The sequence below is a fragment of the Corvus hawaiiensis genome, chromosome 7 (genome assembly GCF_020740725.1).
Source record: "Corvus hawaiiensis isolate bCorHaw1 chromosome 7, bCorHaw1.pri.cur, whole genome shotgun sequence".
In the NCBI taxonomy this organism is placed as follows: Eukaryota; Metazoa; Chordata; class Aves; order Passeriformes; family Corvidae; genus Corvus; species Corvus hawaiiensis.
In genome coordinates this window covers 34,321,190-34,341,076 of record NC_063219.1, presented here as the reverse complement: position 1 = coordinate 34,341,076, position 19,887 = coordinate 34,321,190, and the positions used below count along the sequence as shown (strand labels likewise).

Below are 19,887 nucleotides of genomic sequence, written 5' to 3'. Positions count from 1 at the left end.
CACAGAAGAGTCATTGGAAAGTTTTGAATACATTACCCACCTGATAAGATGGCACTGAGGGATATGGAACAATCACACCTTGAATTTGATTCCCAATGTTGTTGTGTTGGCCACTGACTAGATTTTGATTCTGAGACTGCTGAACTCCAACTAAACCCTGGTAGTTTTGCTGCTGGTTGGGCAAAATCTGGTAACCTGAAATTATACATTTAAATCTTACTTTGAAATAATGAACACATTTTAAGCACAGTTGCCTATGTGAAAATACATATGTAGCATTTTCCAATGGCTTGTTTAATCTGGCAACTTCACAACAGTTGAACTTATCATGCATATAAAAAGAAGCCAACATTAAAATTAATAGATTTATTCATCTAGATTCAGCATGAAATACTATCCATACTGTTTGCAAGGCTGCTCTCACATGCACTATTCACTTACACTCTGGGTTACATGCATTAACACCTTGATTTGACAGGTGAAAGCTGAAAGCACTTGAACAAAGCATGCTAGACAGGATCAAACCCAATTCATTGTCTGGTATTGTGAACAAGGCCATTCCAGGTACTTTAGTTTGTAAATTCTACATATGCAAAATTCAGCTTGTACCTGAGGTGCCCCAGGGGTCAGAGCATCATGACTGCAATTCAAAACTAAATCGGACTTCAGGAAAATTTGCATAAGGCATGTGTGCAAATCTTCCAAAGGGGCCATTTCTACTGAAATCTGTAATGCTAAAACCAACTGGGGACTGAGAAAAATCTTCCAAGTTCAAGTCACGTTGGTACATAGTGGAAGACATTTTATAGTCAAAATTATCTTAAGGATACAAAGAAAGATTTTCATGTTCACTCCTCTATAGTGTGTCTAAAACAATTTGTTATTGCTTAAACTGGTATCCTCTCCTATCTTTCAAAAATTGCCTAAAAAACCCCACACCACCCCAAAACCCCAACCAAACCATCCCAAGCATGAGTGCCAAACAGGAAATCTGTGCATTTATAAAGTCCAACCTAAACCCCCCTTTTCCTCTTTTTTCAAAAAGCATATAGCAGGTAACTGCTACCATGATCCAAACACATGCAGAACACAAGTTCTTTTTGTCATGTTCTATCATACAAGTGTGCACTACTTACCACGTCAGCAAAACCCCATCACAGTCAGTGTTTCTGAGACAAAGCCAGTTATCCCTCCAGAATAACAAAACTGGGCTTGTCAAGATGCACTGACGGCAAGAAGAGTCTGTGTTTGAGTTGGACACATTCACAGCCCACTGACCTTGACATTCCCCATGCTCCCTACCTTGGCATGGAACTATAATAGAGCAAATTTAGCTGCAAAACTCACTTGGGTTTTCTTTAAACTCTGCTAAAAAAAGGCTTGGTCTATTCTGAAAGTAATTCAGTTAACATAAAACACCTTTTTGTGAGCAGCACCCACCGATGTTCATTGATTTCATCCATGCGGGGTACAATGAACATTGTGCACTAACAGCCTCAGCAGGCTCTCTATAGAAATTGCAACAATGAACACTAAAAGAAGACTGTTAATATAATCAAATATTGCTTCAGAAAATTAAAGGGAAGAAGGTTCAGTTTGTTAAAACCAAGACAGCTATTCATTAGAAACACACAACACTATAAATATTTTCAGAAGACTAGACAAAACTTCAGAACAATACACGGTTGAAGTAGGATTAGTACTTAGAATTTTTAATAACTTAAGTTTGAACTGTGCACAAAATGCCCTTCATATCTGTAATAAACAAGATGCTTCAACATACTTTGTTGCAAAATGATCTATGGCCCCTAAAAAGCAGCAGAATGAGAAGTTGTGGTGTTGACAGACCCAATCAGTGCACCTGCAGTCTGAACCCCTCATGTCCCAGAAATTGTAATGGACCTGTGAGTAGTTCTGCAGCCTTTTCTGGCACTTCCAAAGACAGACACAATCAATTCTGCAAGCAGAGGGAACTGGAACAATACAAATTGGCTGCCACGAAGGTTCCCCACAGCGTTCCAAAGAATGCTCTATTTTTAGCTGCAATTTCACCTCTGCATAGAGTGGGCTGACAGAAATGCAACACTCAGCACAAACCCCACACCTGCCACAGCAGATTGTCCCATTACACAGAAATACTCTGAAACTGGAGGTAAAAAAAGGAGCAGGTTTCTTAATATTTCCATAATTCAAAAGAAATCGCAGTTAATATAAGAAAGTTAACTTACAGAATATAGAGATACATTTTCTGAATAATGCATTAGGAGTGAGAAACAGTGTTCATTCAAGAACAGAAAAGCAAGTACAACCACTTGGTTAACAAGCAGGGAGTTGATGAGCTTGGTTATAACTATTAAACTACAGCTACTGTTATAACTGGAGTAGTCTTATTCCCTGCTGTGAAGCAGAAGGCAGTTGATGTTCCTACAGGAACTGTAGTTCAGATAAGATTTTTAAACAACCTGTAGTTAGGCCTCATGGTAACGGGGCTCACATTATCATGGCAATCAGAAATGCCTTTTTCTTAAGTAGAGTTTTCTCCTCCCAACATCTTTTGGGCAATGAAAGCATTTTTATTAAAAGTGAACCCCCCCAAGTATTTCACCTGAAACCCCTTTAAAAAGGAAGCCAGGAAGCAGCTGAAAAAGAGACCGGTTCACTGTGAGAAATGTAAACCTCTCAGACAGTGTTACGGCCCCGAATCCAACAGCTCATCAATAGTCAGGCCACTCCTCAACATTAGACCAGAAGTGGCTCCAGTTGCCATGCTCTCAGAAGCTGTCATCTTTTATCTGAATTTGTGTTTGCAAAGTTATTTCGTAGTTAGTAACCACTTTCTGAAATGAATAAACCCCATGGCTTTTATGTAATGCAAGATTTGTAACTCTCATTTTTGCCCAGGCACTTTGCTGTATGAGCCAAGTAACATGGTGCCTTTGGCTCAGAACCACACATTGCTAATAAGCATCAACCACTTCAGGTGTAGCTTTGTGTCAAATTAATACAAATATCAGTGGTTTAAAGTAAATTAAAAGAGAGAGAATTTTCAAATACACCATCTTATGAGGTGTTTCCAGAACAGATAACATGACATGGAACCATCTATTTCTAAAATGCTGATTCAAATTTGCCTATAAAGCATTAAATGAGCCAGCAAAGGCCAGAGAGCAGTTGGGAGATTTTCAGTTAAACACTAATTATGCAGTTTCTGGTAAGATCCTTCATTCTCCATTAGTGCTGGTAAACACCAAGTAACCAAACACTGAATAGAATTATTGGCTGGACTATCCCCATACTACATAAACATGATCCCTTGATGTCAGAGTGCAGGTACAAAACACATGACCAAAGCAGTAAAGCAGCTGTCTGCACAGCTTGCTTATTTTATTTCTTTCAGGACAGAGAGGGAGTTTATCTGCTGACACTTTTCACCCGCAGGCAGTGAAATGCAATTAAAATATAAAGAACTAAAAACATACAAGAAAGGAACTTACCTAATAGCAACCCGTTCATCCCTTTGCATCTTATCACCCATGCTTTCCAATTCAGACTGGTTTGTTTGGGTACAAATGTACAGTGAGCTCTCTGAGTTAGGGAGTTTGTGTGCTATTCACACAGGGTGTCCCTGCAGTGGGAAGTAATCCCCCTTGAGCCTCAGACTTTTTGCTATTAAGTAGTCTAGGTATTAAAAATTCTGAGGAAGGAAAGCAGGTTGTGTAATACAGTTGGGTAACACATCTCTAACACCAGTGGATAACACAAGTTGCAAAACCAAGAAATTGCTTCTCCTTTGAAAAAAATCTTTGTGAACTGCACCCTGAATAACCCCAACAAGTGTTGCTACTATTGGAGCACTTCCTAGAAGAAGTGCAGAAGAGGAGCTATCCCTCTGACATTCTACTTCATAGGACATAAATAAATCCAGTTAATATTTGTAAAAGCTAATCTTTCATCCTGTTTCTGTAGAGCAACACATATTTGGGGCAGGGGGAGGAATTAAAAAAGACCTTCCTGAAGGAAACTCAGAAGGATGTTACGTATTCAACTAAGAGCTGGTATAAAAGCCTGGTCTTTAAGGATCTCTGCCTCCAAACATCACTAGTTACTTCTGAAAGTTTTGACCATGAGTCAAGACATTACTGAGAAGTAAATTTGTTTCAGGAATACAAATCTTATTGAAGAAGTCATAACAATATTTAGACAGATTGTCAGAATAATGGTAGCTACAGTTAAAATTTGTAAGGGAAAAAAGACAACAAGAAAGGAAGGAGATGGAAATGAAGCTTGCTAACATTCACAGAAAGGTAACTCAGTTGAAAAGTCTTTACTAAAATAGGTAACCACGTAAGTCTCATTACATATTCCATCCAATACCCTGATATCTTTAATCATAGGACAGAAAGACAGAGTAAAACAGTATCACCAATATCTTCTGCACAGCACTCTTTTCATGCCACAGCATCTAAGATTAGTATCTTCAGCTTAGAACTTTCAGTTCAGGTACATCTCTGCAATGTTACATCATTTAAAGGTACTAATTCATCTTACTTTGCAAGTTACTCAAGTTATTAGTTACTAAGTTACAATTTTTTTAAATTATTAACTTCTAAATTTTAAAAATCCTGTAATTAAAGTTACAGCATGAGCCACTCAAAGGAATGGCTCAAATGCCAAGTTTCATGCACGAGTGACTCAAATTTTTCCACCTTAAGTTAGTTATGCTTTGTATTCTACATCTGAACTTCTATTTGATTTGAAATTTTACAGCAAAGTAAGTTTAAAAGGAAAAAGCAGGAGAAAAACCACGTGAAGTGTTCTAATGAAATGCTGGAAGAGTTGAACAAACCTGTCTGCTGGCCAGGCTGTGGCAGGGCCTGGTTCTGCTGCGTGCTGTAATGGACAGAAACAGGGCGGTACTGTTGGCTGGAGTGCGGGTACTGGTTGGGGGTACAGTAACAAGGTGGCATCTGAAAAGGAACAATCAGAGGTTTACTACCTGCATGCAGCTCTAGAGAAGGCAGACATCTAAATGCAAAATGCATAAAACAAAGATCCAAAACTTATTAAAAGGTGCAATGGATGTTAAATAGTTCAGCGATTCAAAAATCACTTATACTACATAAATACCCTCTTTAACAGCCACTTTCTCTACTTTCCTTGTAAAAAGAACACTCCAATTTCCACCAAGAGGCATTTGAGAGACAAGAAAACTATGCAGAACATGAGTTTTACCAGCTGCAAGTAAATAGGAAAACCTGTGTGATTGTTGCTCCTCAAGTAAATGGAAGTCATTCATTACAAAACACATACCCCAGAAAAACCCCAACCCCTGAACAAAAGCACAGAGCTGCAGTTCTGCAGGGAGCCCCAGACCACATGAAAAGGTCCCGAGTAGAAGAGCAGAGTCAGTTTTTCACTGCAGCTTTCGGGAGGCTGGAAGGAGCCGTGGTACCTGTGGCACGGGCTGCTGCACGTATCCCTGCTGCGGGAGCACGGGCTGCGCCACGGGGTGGCCGGGGCCCGAGTAGGCCGGGGCAGGCGCGGGCTGTGCCGAGGGCGCTGCGGCGGGGGCGGCAGTGAGGATGTAGCCGGGCTGCTGCGGCGCCTGCAGCACCACGCTGGGCTGGAACAGCGCCGGGGCAGGCTCGGCGCCTTCGGCCGGGGGCTGCCGCGCGAGGCTCAGGTGGCTGAACTGCGATCCCAGGCTGTCTTGCTGCAGTCGTGGGAAAAACAGGAAAAAATACATTTGCAAATGCACATTCAAGGAAAAAGAAATAAAATAGCCAAATACCTCAGTAAGTTTCAGACAGCATGTCTCACATTACTGTGCATTAGCAACGGCAGCCAAAGAACAACGGCAAAGAAGATGGAACAGTAGCAAATTATCTTCAGGGCTGACAGCAGGAGAGAACATCCCATGTTCAGACTTCACTATTTTCACTGCAAATATTTTGCCTTTTGGATTACATCTGCCTTTATCTACTTATAGTGAGAATCCATTTGTCAAAAAGAAAGTTCAGAATTTGTGTCACTACCATTTTCTGACTGGACTCCAAAACTTGAGTGAAAACATCTAACCCCAGTTAAAATAGCAGGATGCATTAGTACTGCTGAAGTAAATTTTTGGTTTTGAGAGCTTAACGTAATAAGTTTCCAATCCTGAGTTACAAGGTACATTCCTCTAACTTAGTTATTATTCTACATGCAAAGATTAATTATCTTTTCATCTGAAACCAAGTAACAACAGAGAAAAATGTGTTCCAGTGGTTACCCTCTATCTGTGTTTTATTAACATCTGAAAGGATGCCACTGATTGCACTGAGCACTGCAGGAGTCCTGTGGAATCTGAAACTTCTGTTACTGTAACCCCAAGCTCCTTCTCTTTACAAGCAATTCAGCATCAAATTAGCAACATCCTGAAAATTAGAAGTGATCACTAACTAGTATTGCTTTTTTTTTTCTTTTTTTGCTAAACAGGAAGATTTGGTTCATATTTCAAAAGTGGACTCTCCAAACATGCAGGAACATTAAAATTATTTCAAGACCACTTGATTTTCTCTTAGATCATCCTGAAGATAGAAATTAATCAAGAAAAAGTATGTGCAAGCTCCATCTTTTGCTGATTAGCTACATTCACATTTTATGATGTATTTTTTTAGTTTCCAAGCTAAAGATATTAATTACTGCCGGAAATATGAATTTGCACCTAAAACTTTATTTAGAATAAATACCTTTAGTATGTATTTAGTACATCTTTAAAAACCTTATTTCCATTAGATAATAATCTCACTTTGGTATTTCATTCCTTAATGGTGCCTATTAAATGCAACTATAATGCTTTTCTACTTTGGATTTTACATTCTGCTTTTCCAAATCCTGAGTTTAGGGAGGAGATTCTGCATGTGAGTTTATCTTAGCTCTAAATGTGTCTGAAGGATAAACCCAAGCCATACCACACTGATTTCTGTTACATTACTAGCGTGTAAATTCTGATCTGGTCAGTTTGTCCTGCAGTGACATGTATGGTACAAGCAGGATTAAACCCTGGAACATGGCATTCCCAATAAATGGAGAAAGCACACTCTCCTGATGCCAACTACAGAGGTGTTACACTTGGATTGCAATCCAAGACTGTCAATCCTTTTCATTATGTTACATAAGCTACCATCAGCAGGAATACATTTTTGAAACTGCCAGGGCACTTAGTATTTGAACCCATTTCCTGAATGTGAAATGCTTTGAAATTACTACAAACCTGGAAGGAGTTTCCTTCTCTGCTTTAGCGCCTTCTCAAACTCTCAACTTCAGAAATGACATCCCTATTGACTTCAGCTAAAACTGTATTTATTATAAGACATTTCTGATTAATGTTGAAAATTAGCTATTGAACACTGTGGTGAGTTAACCTGGGCTGGCTCCTAAGTGCCCACCAAGCCACTCCATCCCTCCTCTAATCCTTAGCAATACAGGGGGAAAAAATATGATGAAAGGCTTATGGGTCAAGAAAAGGTCAGGAAGATCATTCACCAATTACCATTACAGGCAAAACAGATGCAACTTGGGGAAGATTAAATTTATTTATACCAATTAATAACAGAGTAGGATAGTGAGAAATAAAAACAAAACTAAAACCAGCTTCCCTCAACCCCACTGCTTCTTCCCAGACTCAACTTCACTCCCAAATCTTCTACCTCCTCCTCCAAGTATCACAAGGGATGGAGAATGGGGCTTGTGATTGGTTCCCGGTCATGTCTCTACTGCTTCTTCCTCCTCACTCTTCTGCTCCAGCGTGCGGTCCCACCCATGGGATACCTTCACAAACCTCTTCAGTGTGGGTTCTTCCCACAGGCTGAAGTCCTTCAGGAGTGGAGTGACCTAGTGTGAGTCCTACCAGAAAACCTGCTCCTGAAGGGCTCCTCTCCATGAGCTACAGCTCCTGCCAGGAGCCCACTCCTAAAGGCTCCAGCTTCCTTCAGAGCACCTGTGCCTGCTCCACTGTGGGATGCTCCAAGGGCTGCAGGGTGGATATCTACTCCACCATGGTCCTTCATGGGCTTCAAGGGGAGAATCTGCTTCACAAGAGTCTCCTCCCCAGGCTGCAGGCTCTGCTCCAGGTCCTGGAGCTCCTCCTTGCTTTCCTCCCTCTGGCCTCGACTTCTGCAGTTGTTTCTCCCTCCTGTCCCTCACACCCTCTTCCAAGCACACTCAGAGGTGCCACCAGTGTGAAGGACTGACTCAGCTTGGGCTATGCAGTGTCAGCCCTGGAGCTGCCTGAAGTCGTCTCCATCCAATGTGGGGGCAGCTCCCAGTCTCTTCTGCCAGGAGCCATCCCTGCAGCTCCCTGTTCCAAAACCTTGCCACGTAAACTCAACACAAACACGCACTCAGCAGAGTATCAGAGCAGACTTTGACCTGGACTCTAGTTCAGATTCTCCCTTGGATAACAATTCCCTTTTTCTAAGTTTCAGTTTCACTTTGTGTGGCTTTTTTTTTTCCCTGGTTTTTGGTAGACTAAGATATTTCATTTCCAGCTTCTACTTATTAAACAATGGATACTAGAGAAATGGGAGTGTTGAAAGTTCTAGCAAAGAGGCTACAAAAAGGTAATCTCAGAAAATCAGAACAGCTGATCCCTCAGAATGTATTAAGGTTCAGCAAAAGAGCGAGCAGACAAGGAAACAATACGAAACAATGGAAAGAGGTTAATCCAGAGACACAAAAAGATACTGACTGGCTAACAAAACAGCACTGAAAAACTTCCCTTACAAAGGGAAATAATGTATCTCTAAATATAAAGATATATAGATACAGCCTTAATTCCATCTATTCCTTCTGAATTTAAAATGTTCCTGTCTTGGGCACTCAGGTGATGTGTCACTGTGCTTGAGAGCCAGCCACTACCCTGGTATCACACAGCACTTAAAACAGCCAAGCAAAGGTCAGCAGCCACCAGACATGAGCCTATGCAGGGAGCAGAGAAGAGAAGGTGTAATACCACAGAGTATTGCTGTGCAGAGGAGGCTGGCAGGAGCGGGGGTGGGTACGACACTGCAGAGTACTGGACAGGCTGGGAGGAAGGCTGCAGAGCCCGCAGAGGCTGCAGAAATAACAGGGTTATGAACAAGGTTAACACCAGAGTAAGAGAAGTGAAAACAAGTCTTTTGTAACAGAAACAAGCAACTCCAGAAGAGCAACTCACTCCACTCAGAAACAGAATGGATACTTCTTTTTTCCTAAGCTTAAGACTGCATAGAATGAAAACAGAAGTAACACTGAATAATCTCAGTCTCCCAAAAGACTGCTTTATTTGTAATACACTATATTAGCTATGTCACCAAATTGCTTCTATTTAACATTTAGTGTTTCCTTTAGAGAGACTAAAAACTCCTCATGCATCTTAAACACAAGCTCTTTCAAAGCTTCTAAAGGCAGAATGAATTTACTACTAACCATAGATTCAAACATACTACTTTCATTTATTCAACAGTACTAAAATATTTTCTCTAGATAGCTATCATTGCTGATAATATTTCAGGCAGGTTTAATTCCAGCATCCATTGAGAAGGTAATCAGAGAATTAGTACAGAACTCGTGAAGAAAACTGCAAATATTACATACACACTTCTGTGAACTAGGAAGAGTACAAATGAGACCTTTTTCAAAACAGACCAGCTCTACTGTGGTATACCCAGCTATCTGAACAGGTTTAAACAGGGAAAACAAACAAAGGTAAAGGTTTAAGTGAAGTTCTATAAGTAACTTTTTGTTAAAATTTAAGAACCATCTGAAAATACCGCAGGAGACTACAGCCAGTACCTTGGTGCCTGAAATAGTTGCTGTGGAGAGGGAGAACCCTCCCTTCTCCTGCCCATACATTTTGCTTTTCTTCTCCTTCTAGGGCTGGGGCAGTCTTTAATCTGGCCTATTTTACCACACTCTTGTACAAGACAAGGATAAAACACATCCTGTACTCGTGTGTGTGGTTTTCTGAACAGAACAGGCCAAAGTGCTACTAATGAGATGTTCATGCTGTACCAGTCCTAAGCTACTCCTTCTGTGCCATGACTCCTGCTTGTGCTGTACACCCAGGAATTCATCTGGCTGAGAAACAACCCTAAGACAAGAAACCCAAGGTTCCAGTTGGATTAACTCCCTTCCCAGCTGCCGACTATATTGCTCTTAGTGCCCACGTAACTCCACAGTGCAATTAGGGATGAAGGTCCAGAACCTCTTGTTCTTGATAACAGAATATTTTCATACTAAAATTCCTCAGTATTTTTAAGAAAAGGCTGCCTGCCATGCTCAGGTTTGAGCAGAGCTGATAGTTCTGAGGACTGGGAGGGAAAGAGCCCAGTTACCCTTATCTGTGTGACTGTTCTTCACATGCACTGCAGCAGAATAAATAACCCCCTGCCCCTGATCTCAGAGCTGAGAGCCCAGCCCCAGTGTCCCTGGGCATGTGTTTGACAAGTGCACCTGTGAGAGGACGGGGTTTGCTCCGGGCTGGTGCTGGGCTGGGCTGGGCAGGGCTGGCTGAGGTGCAGCTCCAGGCACTTGGGTCCTAACAGGCTGCTGAGGCAGGGGAGGATTGTACACAACCGGAGTGCCATCGGGATTGAGGAACGGCTGACCTGCCAAGGGGAAAGAGAACAAACACAACCAGTTGCACCATCTAAGCTGGGAGAAAATAGACAAATGTATTTATAGCAGGCAAAATGAATAAAATAATAAAATAGAAAAATAAGTGAAGTCATACTATTTTATACGACAGATTCATGCCAAATGCCCACAACTACATTTATAACAGCAATGACTCCATGCAGCAAAAACCCAAACCATTTAAGCTAAACAAAGATACCCCAGTCTTTACTTAGTGAACACAGATAAATATTACTTATATCCTACTCATCTTGAAACTTGATTTTTAATCAAGTACATCTAATATGACAGGAGTAATAAAAGAAAACCCTACTAAAAATACTGTTTTAAGGATCTTTTAAAAATTAAATCTCCTTTAGTCAATTTGAACACCAATCAGAACACAGGAGAGCTTAAAGGCAAATATTTTTTGAAAATTACATAAAGTAATAGCTGCCCTGGTATTCCCATGACTGCTAATGAGATTACTGATAAAGGACTCTCTTCTCCTATATTCTTAGATTAATTGGCTTTTAGCTTTCAAAATAAATAGTATTATTCTCCTATTTAATAATTTGCAACCTCAATATTACAGCAATGGGCCAGTGAAAAATAATTTAAAAATAAACTCCATAAAAGTAAATTATAAAAAACCAGTGATTTCTTTTTGCGCCTGGGTTGGAAAAAACCCAAACAAATGGAAGGAACAAGAGCCCGGCTGGCGAGGACCTGTGCCTTCCTGCTTATTGACATGTGTCCTGCACTGGCTTATTCTGATGCTTAAAGGGCTCAATACTAATGTAAATTTTTCTCTCCTCTGATTTAAAGATATTCTTGTCCTTTCCAGAAAGGTATAAACTGAGCCTAAAGCCTTTGCACCCTGTCAAAGCAGACTAATGCTCCTCCAGACTTCTTGGTCCCATAATATTTAAATAAAACTGCCCAACATAAAGAGGGTAACAGTTACTGAAGAAAGGACCGAGAAATTCATGGCAGACACAGAGGGAGCATGAACAGACCTGCAAAAATAAGCTGCAGCAGCTGGACTGCAGCTCATCAGGTGATACTCAACTGAGCTTAACAGATTTCTCTTTAACACTCAAGAATTGGGAATGTTCACATGAACAGGGAGTCAGATTTTCTTATTTCCTTCTACCACTTCCTGCTAATCACCAGAGCTTCACTTGTTTCTTGGAGTGTCTGGATAAGAACTGTCTCTTCCTAATTCCCATCTTCAGCCAGTGAGAAGAATGGCTCTGCTGCCCCAAGGGCACAGAATCCTCTGTCAGAAACTTTGAGGAACCAATCTCTGCTTTTGGAACTCTGGCTGGCATTGGAACAATAAAGCCAGAGGAACAATTACAGAATACAACGATTCGAGTACATTGGGAATTGAAGTTTATCTGCACCTAAATGTTCCTTGTTTTCAAAGTGTTCTTCATCTTATATTCAAAGCTTATAAGACATTAACATAATTATAAAAGACTATTAATGAACTTATCTCTAAGATGACAAATACATTCTCCTCCAAATCCAATGGCTATCTATGAAAATTAGGTCCTACAGCAACTCATTTGTAACCAAATTTTTAGCAATTGATTCATATTAAGGAAAAAGAGGAATTTATCTATTTCAATGTTACACCTTCTAGTTAAAGAAATTGTTTACTACATGATCATTTTAACAACCCCAATGAGAAAGTTTGCTTAAAACATCACATGTAGTTATATTCAAACATAATCAAGTCCATCTACAGAATGATGGTAAATATATCCTGAAGTATTTTCTTTTCTACCATGAAAACTAATCATTATACTAAAATTAAAACATATAATTTCTTAAAATTATGATGTTTTACATAAAAGGTAAATTAAAATTTTCAGGATTTCTTAATTTCTACAAGATGCAAAAGTTTGCCCAGAGAATGCTAACTCATTATTTAATCCAGACAGGCTATTACAGATCTCCTTGCATCTACATTATGAAGTATCAATTTCCTAACTACTTACTAAAAAATATCAGTATTGGCCAATTACACCAACACTGATTTAATCCTGTTTTAAAGTGGCAAGAAGAAGTTAAGAAACAGCATTTCATCCTGTGCTTCTTTCTTTCACTTGTGTTAACTCAGCCTTGAGCATAGAGATGAGAGTATGTTACATCAAAAAAAATGAAGGATGATAAATTCTTTCAAGTCAAATCCTTTCTCAGGCTCTCTCCCCTCATTGAAACTGTTTTATAGTAGCACTGGAAAAGACTTTTTCCTCTCCTGAAAAAAGCTGAAACAACTAATTTAAGTTATTCTGTGTTCTGGATACTAAATCGTATGATTTTCATATTTTGTGCAAGTCACTCATGAAAATTTTACATGTAAGTTAAAACTCTTCTAGAGAAAATCATGTGAGTTTACTCATTCCTTTGATCCTCCAGTCATGCTTCCTTGTTAAATTAAGTGCATTGAACAAACACAACCACATTAAAAAACAAAGAGAAAAATAAAGGACAAAGGACAATACTGACACGAAGTCTTATGCAAACACTCGTGCATTTTTTTCCAAGCTCCCCAGTGTAACAGAGATACCCCCAAGCATGTACCAACCTGTTTGAGGGTTGACCAGCACACTGCCAGGCGGGATGCCCGCTGCTTCCAAGGGAAGCAGAAAGAAGCTACTGCTAGCAGCAGGTGCCACTTGCCCGCTCATGCCACCATCAAAGGAAAGAGAGTTAGTAGAGCTGACAGTTGGATACACGGCAGGCGTGCCAGGAGAGGGCTGGCTTAGAGCTGGCACTGGAAGAGGCTGCTGGCTGTGAGAGAGAGAACCCGTGGAGGACCCTACACTACTAGAAGACTCTGAACCTAGGAAAGGAGTAACGAGAAACTGGTTTTACCTGGAGACAGTAACATCATGCTCACTTTAAAATACACACCTGTAAGTGCTCACCCTGATAGCTCAGCATTAAGCCCACCATTCAACAGCAGCCTTGTCAATGGACTCCCCCTCCATCTCCCCTGGAATACCATTACAAGGTCCCTTCTGTGAACCAAGGGTCAGTTCAGCACTGCTTTGCACTGCAAAGTGAGGCTTTCATATCTAGCTCTGGTTTTCTGGCCAGAAAATGAGTATTTGTACCTCCAGAATTCACGGAGGTGATTGCTCACTACTCCAAAATTCTGGATTGGATGCACTGAGGCAGTGAACACCCAGCCCTAGTTCCTGCAGCTGTGCAGGTGAGGGCAGTGCAGGGAATGCACTGCAGGGCCCCGGTGTCCCTGTGGATTTGCCAGCTAAAGCCTCATGCTCTGCACACACAGCCTGCATGAAAGCAAGGACCAGTTTCTTTCCACTACTGGGGGTCAGATCTTCTCCGACTCACCTGTTGGACAATTTGCATTACACTACAACCTGCAACACTATTTCCTTCCTCCTCTGACAATTTGCAGGCTGAAATCAAGAATACAGCTAGAAAAACTGAGGGTAATATGGTAGCTTTAGCTCGGCTTTATGCAACAATTCAAATTTCAAAGGAGTATGAAATAGCCAATTGAAAGCAATAATCATTTTACAGATATGAATTACTATAAACATTGCAAGGCAGTGGAGAACCAGACCCTGAGCTTCCTGAAAGCCAAGGCACGCAGCTAAAAGAAATGTTCCAAAAATCCAGTGTGGAGAGGTCTGTGGAACTGCTGTTCCCAGGTCACTCTACATCTGGAGCTTTAGATATACAGTTTATCAAAGACTTAATAAGAAGTATATGATACTTGCAGTACTTGGAAACAGAATATAGTTGTTTAAATTTAAAAACTCCTCATTAGCAGCCTCAATACAATCTAGAAGAAAAAGCAAGATGCAAGAAGCACTCTGATGGAATTTATCTACTGCTTTGCAGTCCTCCATAAAAGTTGCTAATTGTAACCCTTCTACGTGTGCTTATGAAGAGAGCACAGCTTGAGGCATTGGCCTTTTTTATTGAATGAAGTGAAATCAAAGCTATTAATTGTAAACTGGGCGAGACAGCACATCCCAGCTCTGTAAAACCATCATTGCCTGAGCAGAGTTACTTGGATTCGTTTCCAAGTGTATTCACTTCTAGATTATGCAGAGAAGTGAGGTTGAAGCCATTATAACAAGAGCCAATTACATCCCTGAACAAAGTGAACAAACCCAAACTCAACATGTGCCAAAACACCACAACCTGGAACTGCACGAAGCAACAACCATCAAGGTGGGCATTCCAAACCTGGAATGTTAACTCTCAGAATGCCAAAATAAGGTTTCCAGCAAAAATTTTAAGAATCCATTTATGTTCTTGAAATTTAGCCAACAAAGACTTCTAAGAATGTATTTTATTGTCAGGTTGCAGTTTCTTTTCAAGCTGTGCCAAATAGCATCACTGCACTGCTAAATGGAGTAACTCTGTATGATGGCACAATTTTACAGCAGAAGTACCTTGAAATGGTTTTGGTTTTTTTAGACAAGTATACAATGGACAAATAGAATTTGTTACTGTTTTTCTGCATTAAGATATAGCAGCGTGGCCATATATCTAAAAGGTAGTGGTGGTTTAAGGAAAAGCAAAAAATTTAAATACATACTCATTAGAAACCAGTTTTATAAATAAGATCAAAGCCAATATTAATAAGGCAAGCAATTATATTCTGCTTTTTTACAGTTCTACTTCAAATTCTGAAGCAGCCTACTGGTAACCCACCCACACACTACAAACCTCAAAATTCTCCACAGATTAGCAAGTGGATCAAATAATGTTGGCATTTAAATACAAATATTTACTAAATTTCATTTTTGACCCAGAGAAGATTCATTCCCATATCTTCTGAGATTTTGTTTTCACATTAATTACAAATTAACACACCTTTGAAACCCAGACTCTTAGGAGTTTTTTCCCCAACATTTTTGAGTCTTAAACAGTACACTTCATTCCACTGACCTCATTTCTCAGCAATCTAAAAATTAAGCATTTTAGCCATATTCACTTAACAAAAGAAAGAGAACACAATATAAATAACTACCAATTCATAGACTTCAGTGCTGTTTTATCTGAGCTAGTAGGATAGCAGTGCACAGTTTCCTAAGACCATGCAATGCAGCTTTACCCCACTAGAACTGAAGAGCTGAACTCCAAGTATTTTATACAAAAATATTTGTGGTAAAAAACGTTTTCAAACCCTTTGTATGAGATGAAATGCATTAAACTTTAAGCCAGCTACAACACACTTGAAAATTCTCCTTCTAAAGCCAGAAGTGTTCACCTCATTTATTACATTATGGATCTAGGGCTGGGTCTGTAGGTGTTCCATGTGTGCAGTCCCCGTATCCCGAAGGAATGGGATGCACGGAGCCTCCCCACCCAGAACACCTGCAGTGCACACCCAGCTCAGCCTCCAGTGCCTGCCCTGAGGCTGCTGTACCTGTCTTGGACAGCCTGCCCGTGCTCTTGCTGCTGCCAGAGCTGTCCCCGCGGGTCAGCACCGAGATGCCGCTGAAGCTGCTGGCCTTGGTGACCGCGGGCTTCAGGTTGCGCAGGGAGCTGTCGGAGTCGGTGCTGCTCCAGGGCCGCGGCTCGCAGTACCTCAGCTCGGTCTCAGTGCTGCTCTGGTGGCTGTTGGCCGATCTCCCCGATGCCTCCTTATTGATTCTGCAAGTTACAAACTGAACCTTTAGCACAAGCAGCACTTGCAAAATAAGGGAAAAGGGAAAAAAAAAGAAAACAAAGAACAGAAAGAAAGGGTAAATGCATGCAGAATACTTTGGGTTTTGTTTGTTTAAAAGGAAGCATCAAATACCTAAGTATCTGTCGTCTTTGTTGTGTACTATTAGTTTCTTCCTCCTGGATTCTGTTGACATTTTAATAAGATAGCTTAATATTTATTAAGAAAATAGGAAGACAAAACAGAGTTAAACAGCAAATTTTCTTACCTTTTATCAGTGAAATAATTCTCTTGGGAACACAGGGACTGAGGGGCAAAGAAGTGCAGAAATTAATATGAATGGCATCTCGAACCCGTACTACAAAACACATACCAATCTGGAGCCTTGTGCATTATACACAGACTTTTACAGCACCCTCTTTATATTATGCTGCCTGAGAAACTTTATCTCTTGGTGAACAATATCCATAAGGAAACAAGACTATATAAAAAGGCCCTTGTGCAGGAAATCAAAGTCAGCATCAGGATAGTTACAATGCTGGTCAGTTGGCTTCTATCAGACTTTTTCTGAAGTTACAATTCTTCCCTTGGGCTTTCTGTCACTTGCAGCTGGTGTGTGATTCCCAGAGCTGTCACAGCACCTGAGCTGCCTTGTCTTCTGCTGGGAAGGGTGGAGGGGAAGAGGCCACTGCTGCTGCAGTAACTGCTCACTGCTTTGGGTACCAGTCTGGGTATGCTACAGAGCACACAGAACAGAACCAAAAAGGCTGCTCCTGACTCAGATTATGTTGTCCTTGACTGTAATTACCAACAGCTGGCACAAAGCTTCTAAGGTACCATTTACATGGTAAATTAAGATGCAAAAGGAAAATATAATTTTATATCCAGAAGTCCATTCTTCTTGTTTGTAACTAAGGTGAACAAAAAAATTAAATTAGCCTCTCAAGAGCTCATTACTCTCTTCAGAACAAGAATCTGGTTTTGGATGTGCAAGAGCTACAGATAAATGTCAGAAGTGGATTATTAAAAGTAACACACATTTTTTAAGAAATATTTGCTTTGTTTTACTCAATATAATCACTACTTGCAATTGAATTGTAGCCTACAATGTTGTCCTGCATGGTATCTCCAGTCAGGAGATTAGACCATGAGATTCCTGACTGGAATTTCACATATGGGACCTCAAATCATTTTACTGTGACCACTCATAAGATGTGCTTGCTAAAGATACAAGTGAGAAAAGAGTTTTTTGGTTTTTTAATTTGCTTGGGTTTTTTCTCCTTTCAGTTATTGCTCTGAGCAACAACTGAAATAATTGCAGTACCAAAACTCTGTAACTTAAATTGCAGTGGGGAACAAAACAATGCAAAGGGGGGAAATGCACTGTACTAGATAATGCTAGAGAACACTCCTAAATAATTCTTGGGTTGAGTTTCACACAGCAGCAATTAGAGAAAACAGAAGATTTCTCAGTAACTGCAGTATCATTTAAAACTCACTCAGGCCACGCTCTCTTATCTGCTTAGTGTCATTCAGGAACAAAGTTTCCTGGAAAGCCACCTCTGCATGTATGTGTGTGAAGGATTCATAGCAAACAGTGACAGATTGCTTTTGATACATACATCTTGTGCAAATATCCTTTCTCTAGCTCTCTGATATTCTTCTTCACGTTCTTCTATGGATTTACTTCTTCTGTCATCTTTTAATCGTATTCTCATCTAAATTAAGTGGTACAGTGTCACTTTACACAGGAAAGCAGTAAGAATGCACAGTCAAATACAGCACTTGGAAAGAATAAGCTGTGTGTGCTTTACCTGGTTGTCATCTTTGTCTAAACTAGAGTTATCTCTCTTAAGGATGTACCGCTTCTGGAAGTCATCGCTCTTCTCATCCTTTATATGCTCACAAAACTTTTGGTCAGGTCTGAGAAAAGTCATTACAAAGAAAACGTTTATGGCTTTGCAAACACATGCTGTACATACAGTGGAACAAACTGAAGTATACTCAAGATTAATTTTAAATATACTTAATATTCTAACTGAAAGAATAATTTTGACTGTCCAGGCAATGGAAAAGATGAGGTGCACAGGGGTGCACCTCAGGACAAGTCCTGTCCTGAGGCATAACAAACCTGCTTTTAAAAACTTCTTCTTCCTTCAAAGGAACTGAAGCTGCAACTTTTGCTGCAACTCCCAATTAAGGTGGGGGCAAACCACATGCCCTTGGGGAATCAGAAGTGCTCTGGAATCCCAACTGGTGCCATGCAATGGATATTGGGCATGCATGGAAGTGAAGACAGGTGTTTGCTGCTAGAGCCGCAATACCTCAGAGTTCATTTCAAGGAAAAACAGAAGAAAGAAGGTAGAGGAGAAAGCACTGAAACTTAGAAACTGCTAAAACGAAATTAAGTAGAAATGAGTAAGAGAAGAACAATATAATGCAGGCAAGCAAGAGTTTCACACAGTCATAGGGAGAGAGTGAAGCAACAAATTACAAATATTGCTTTGGTATTTTATCTACTTTCTGAAAGAAAAAGTAGTATTTTGCAAATCCTTGTTATTAAAGAGAGATACCAAGTATCTGAATAATAGAACTACTGCTATCATAAGTGAAAAGCTCAGACAATCAGGAAATATTTGTCTAATAGAGGACAGAATAAATGTATGCTCTTCTCTATTTCTGTTATATATCATTACCCAGGACTCCTGGATGGAGTCAGGGGAGCTTTTCCTATGAAACAGCCAGCCCTGCCTATTGGGTACTGGATGCCCAAATATAATTAGCAGGCATTTCAGAGAACCTTTAGACTGTCTTACCTCTTTCTTTTAAAGGTCTCTGAATTTACTGCCCTGCAATCACCAACTCCCACTCCACTGAGACGTGCCAGTGTGCACTGGGTGGTTGATGTCAGTAACATCCCTGCTCGGCGAGGGAGCCGCGAACCTGCCTATGAGGAAAAGGTAAGTTTGGCTTTATTCCACATGGAGCAGATCTCCAAGGTTTTCTTTCTAAATTCTTATTTTATATCCAAGGCGATTTAAAATAAGAATATTGAAAACATCAAGAATCTTTATGTCTGCAGGTTAGATGAAATGCCTGCTAATTAGTAACTACACCTACAGGGGCTTCCAGAGGCCACAAGCTATTTAAATATGGTCTAAAAAGATTTTAAAAGCATAAAAATTAAATGATCTTTTATTAGTTCTTATTCCACAGTTGAAGTGCTAGACTGAAGCTTCAGCCTAGAGATACTGGTAGATGCAAAGGCAACAGATTTGAAATGTTTGGCTTTCTAGGTCAATTTAGACATAGATTGTACAGCCAAAGCAAAACCACATATATAAATAATGTAAGTATTCAACATATATTTAGGCTCTACATATTTTTCTAAAAACTTTTGAGGAGAAACTGTTTACTTAAGTGGAATTTCAGTGTGGCATATCATTTCAGTTCTACTGACTCTAAAATAGGGTGGATAATTGGATTTTTTTTCTCCCAAAGCTCTAAAGACTGTACCTAGAGACTGAGATTAGGATGCAGGCACTGTAAACTCCTGTTTTCATGTTCAAAACCAACAA

The 19,887-nt window shown here is 40.1% G+C and overlaps 1 protein-coding gene across 13 annotated transcripts in view; it reads right to left on the bottom strand.

Annotated features, from left to right (window-relative positions):
- R3HDM1 (R3H domain containing 1) overlaps positions 1 to 19,887 on the bottom strand; it is a 79,693-nt gene that overhangs the window by 11,965 nt on the left and 47,841 nt on the right. For 8 of the 13 annotated variants that reach the window (XM_048308605.1, XM_048308608.1, XM_048308611.1 and 5 more), the window contains 11 exons: positions 18,124 to 18,232; positions 17,932 to 18,027; positions 16,578 to 16,615; positions 16,445 to 16,495; positions 16,070 to 16,296; positions 13,238 to 13,495; positions 10,477 to 10,631; positions 8,996 to 9,097; positions 5,453 to 5,713; positions 4,847 to 4,967; positions 41 to 195 (listed from right to left, as the gene is read on the bottom strand). In XM_048308605.1, the coding sequence (XP_048164562.1) occupies positions 41 to 195; positions 4,847 to 4,967; positions 5,453 to 5,713; positions 8,996 to 9,097; positions 10,477 to 10,631; positions 13,238 to 13,495; positions 16,070 to 16,296; positions 16,445 to 16,495; positions 16,578 to 16,615; positions 17,932 to 18,027; positions 18,124 to 18,232 (1,573 nt within the window). Of the gene's footprint in view, positions 1 to 40; positions 196 to 4,846; positions 4,968 to 5,452; positions 5,714 to 8,995; positions 9,098 to 10,476; positions 10,632 to 13,237; positions 13,496 to 16,069; positions 16,297 to 16,444; positions 16,496 to 16,577; positions 16,616 to 17,931; positions 18,028 to 18,123; positions 18,233 to 19,125; positions 19,257 to 19,887 lie in introns of all 13 variants that reach the window. The other 5 variants (XM_048308618.1, XM_048308612.1, XM_048308610.1 and 2 more) reach the window with 5 other exon arrangements.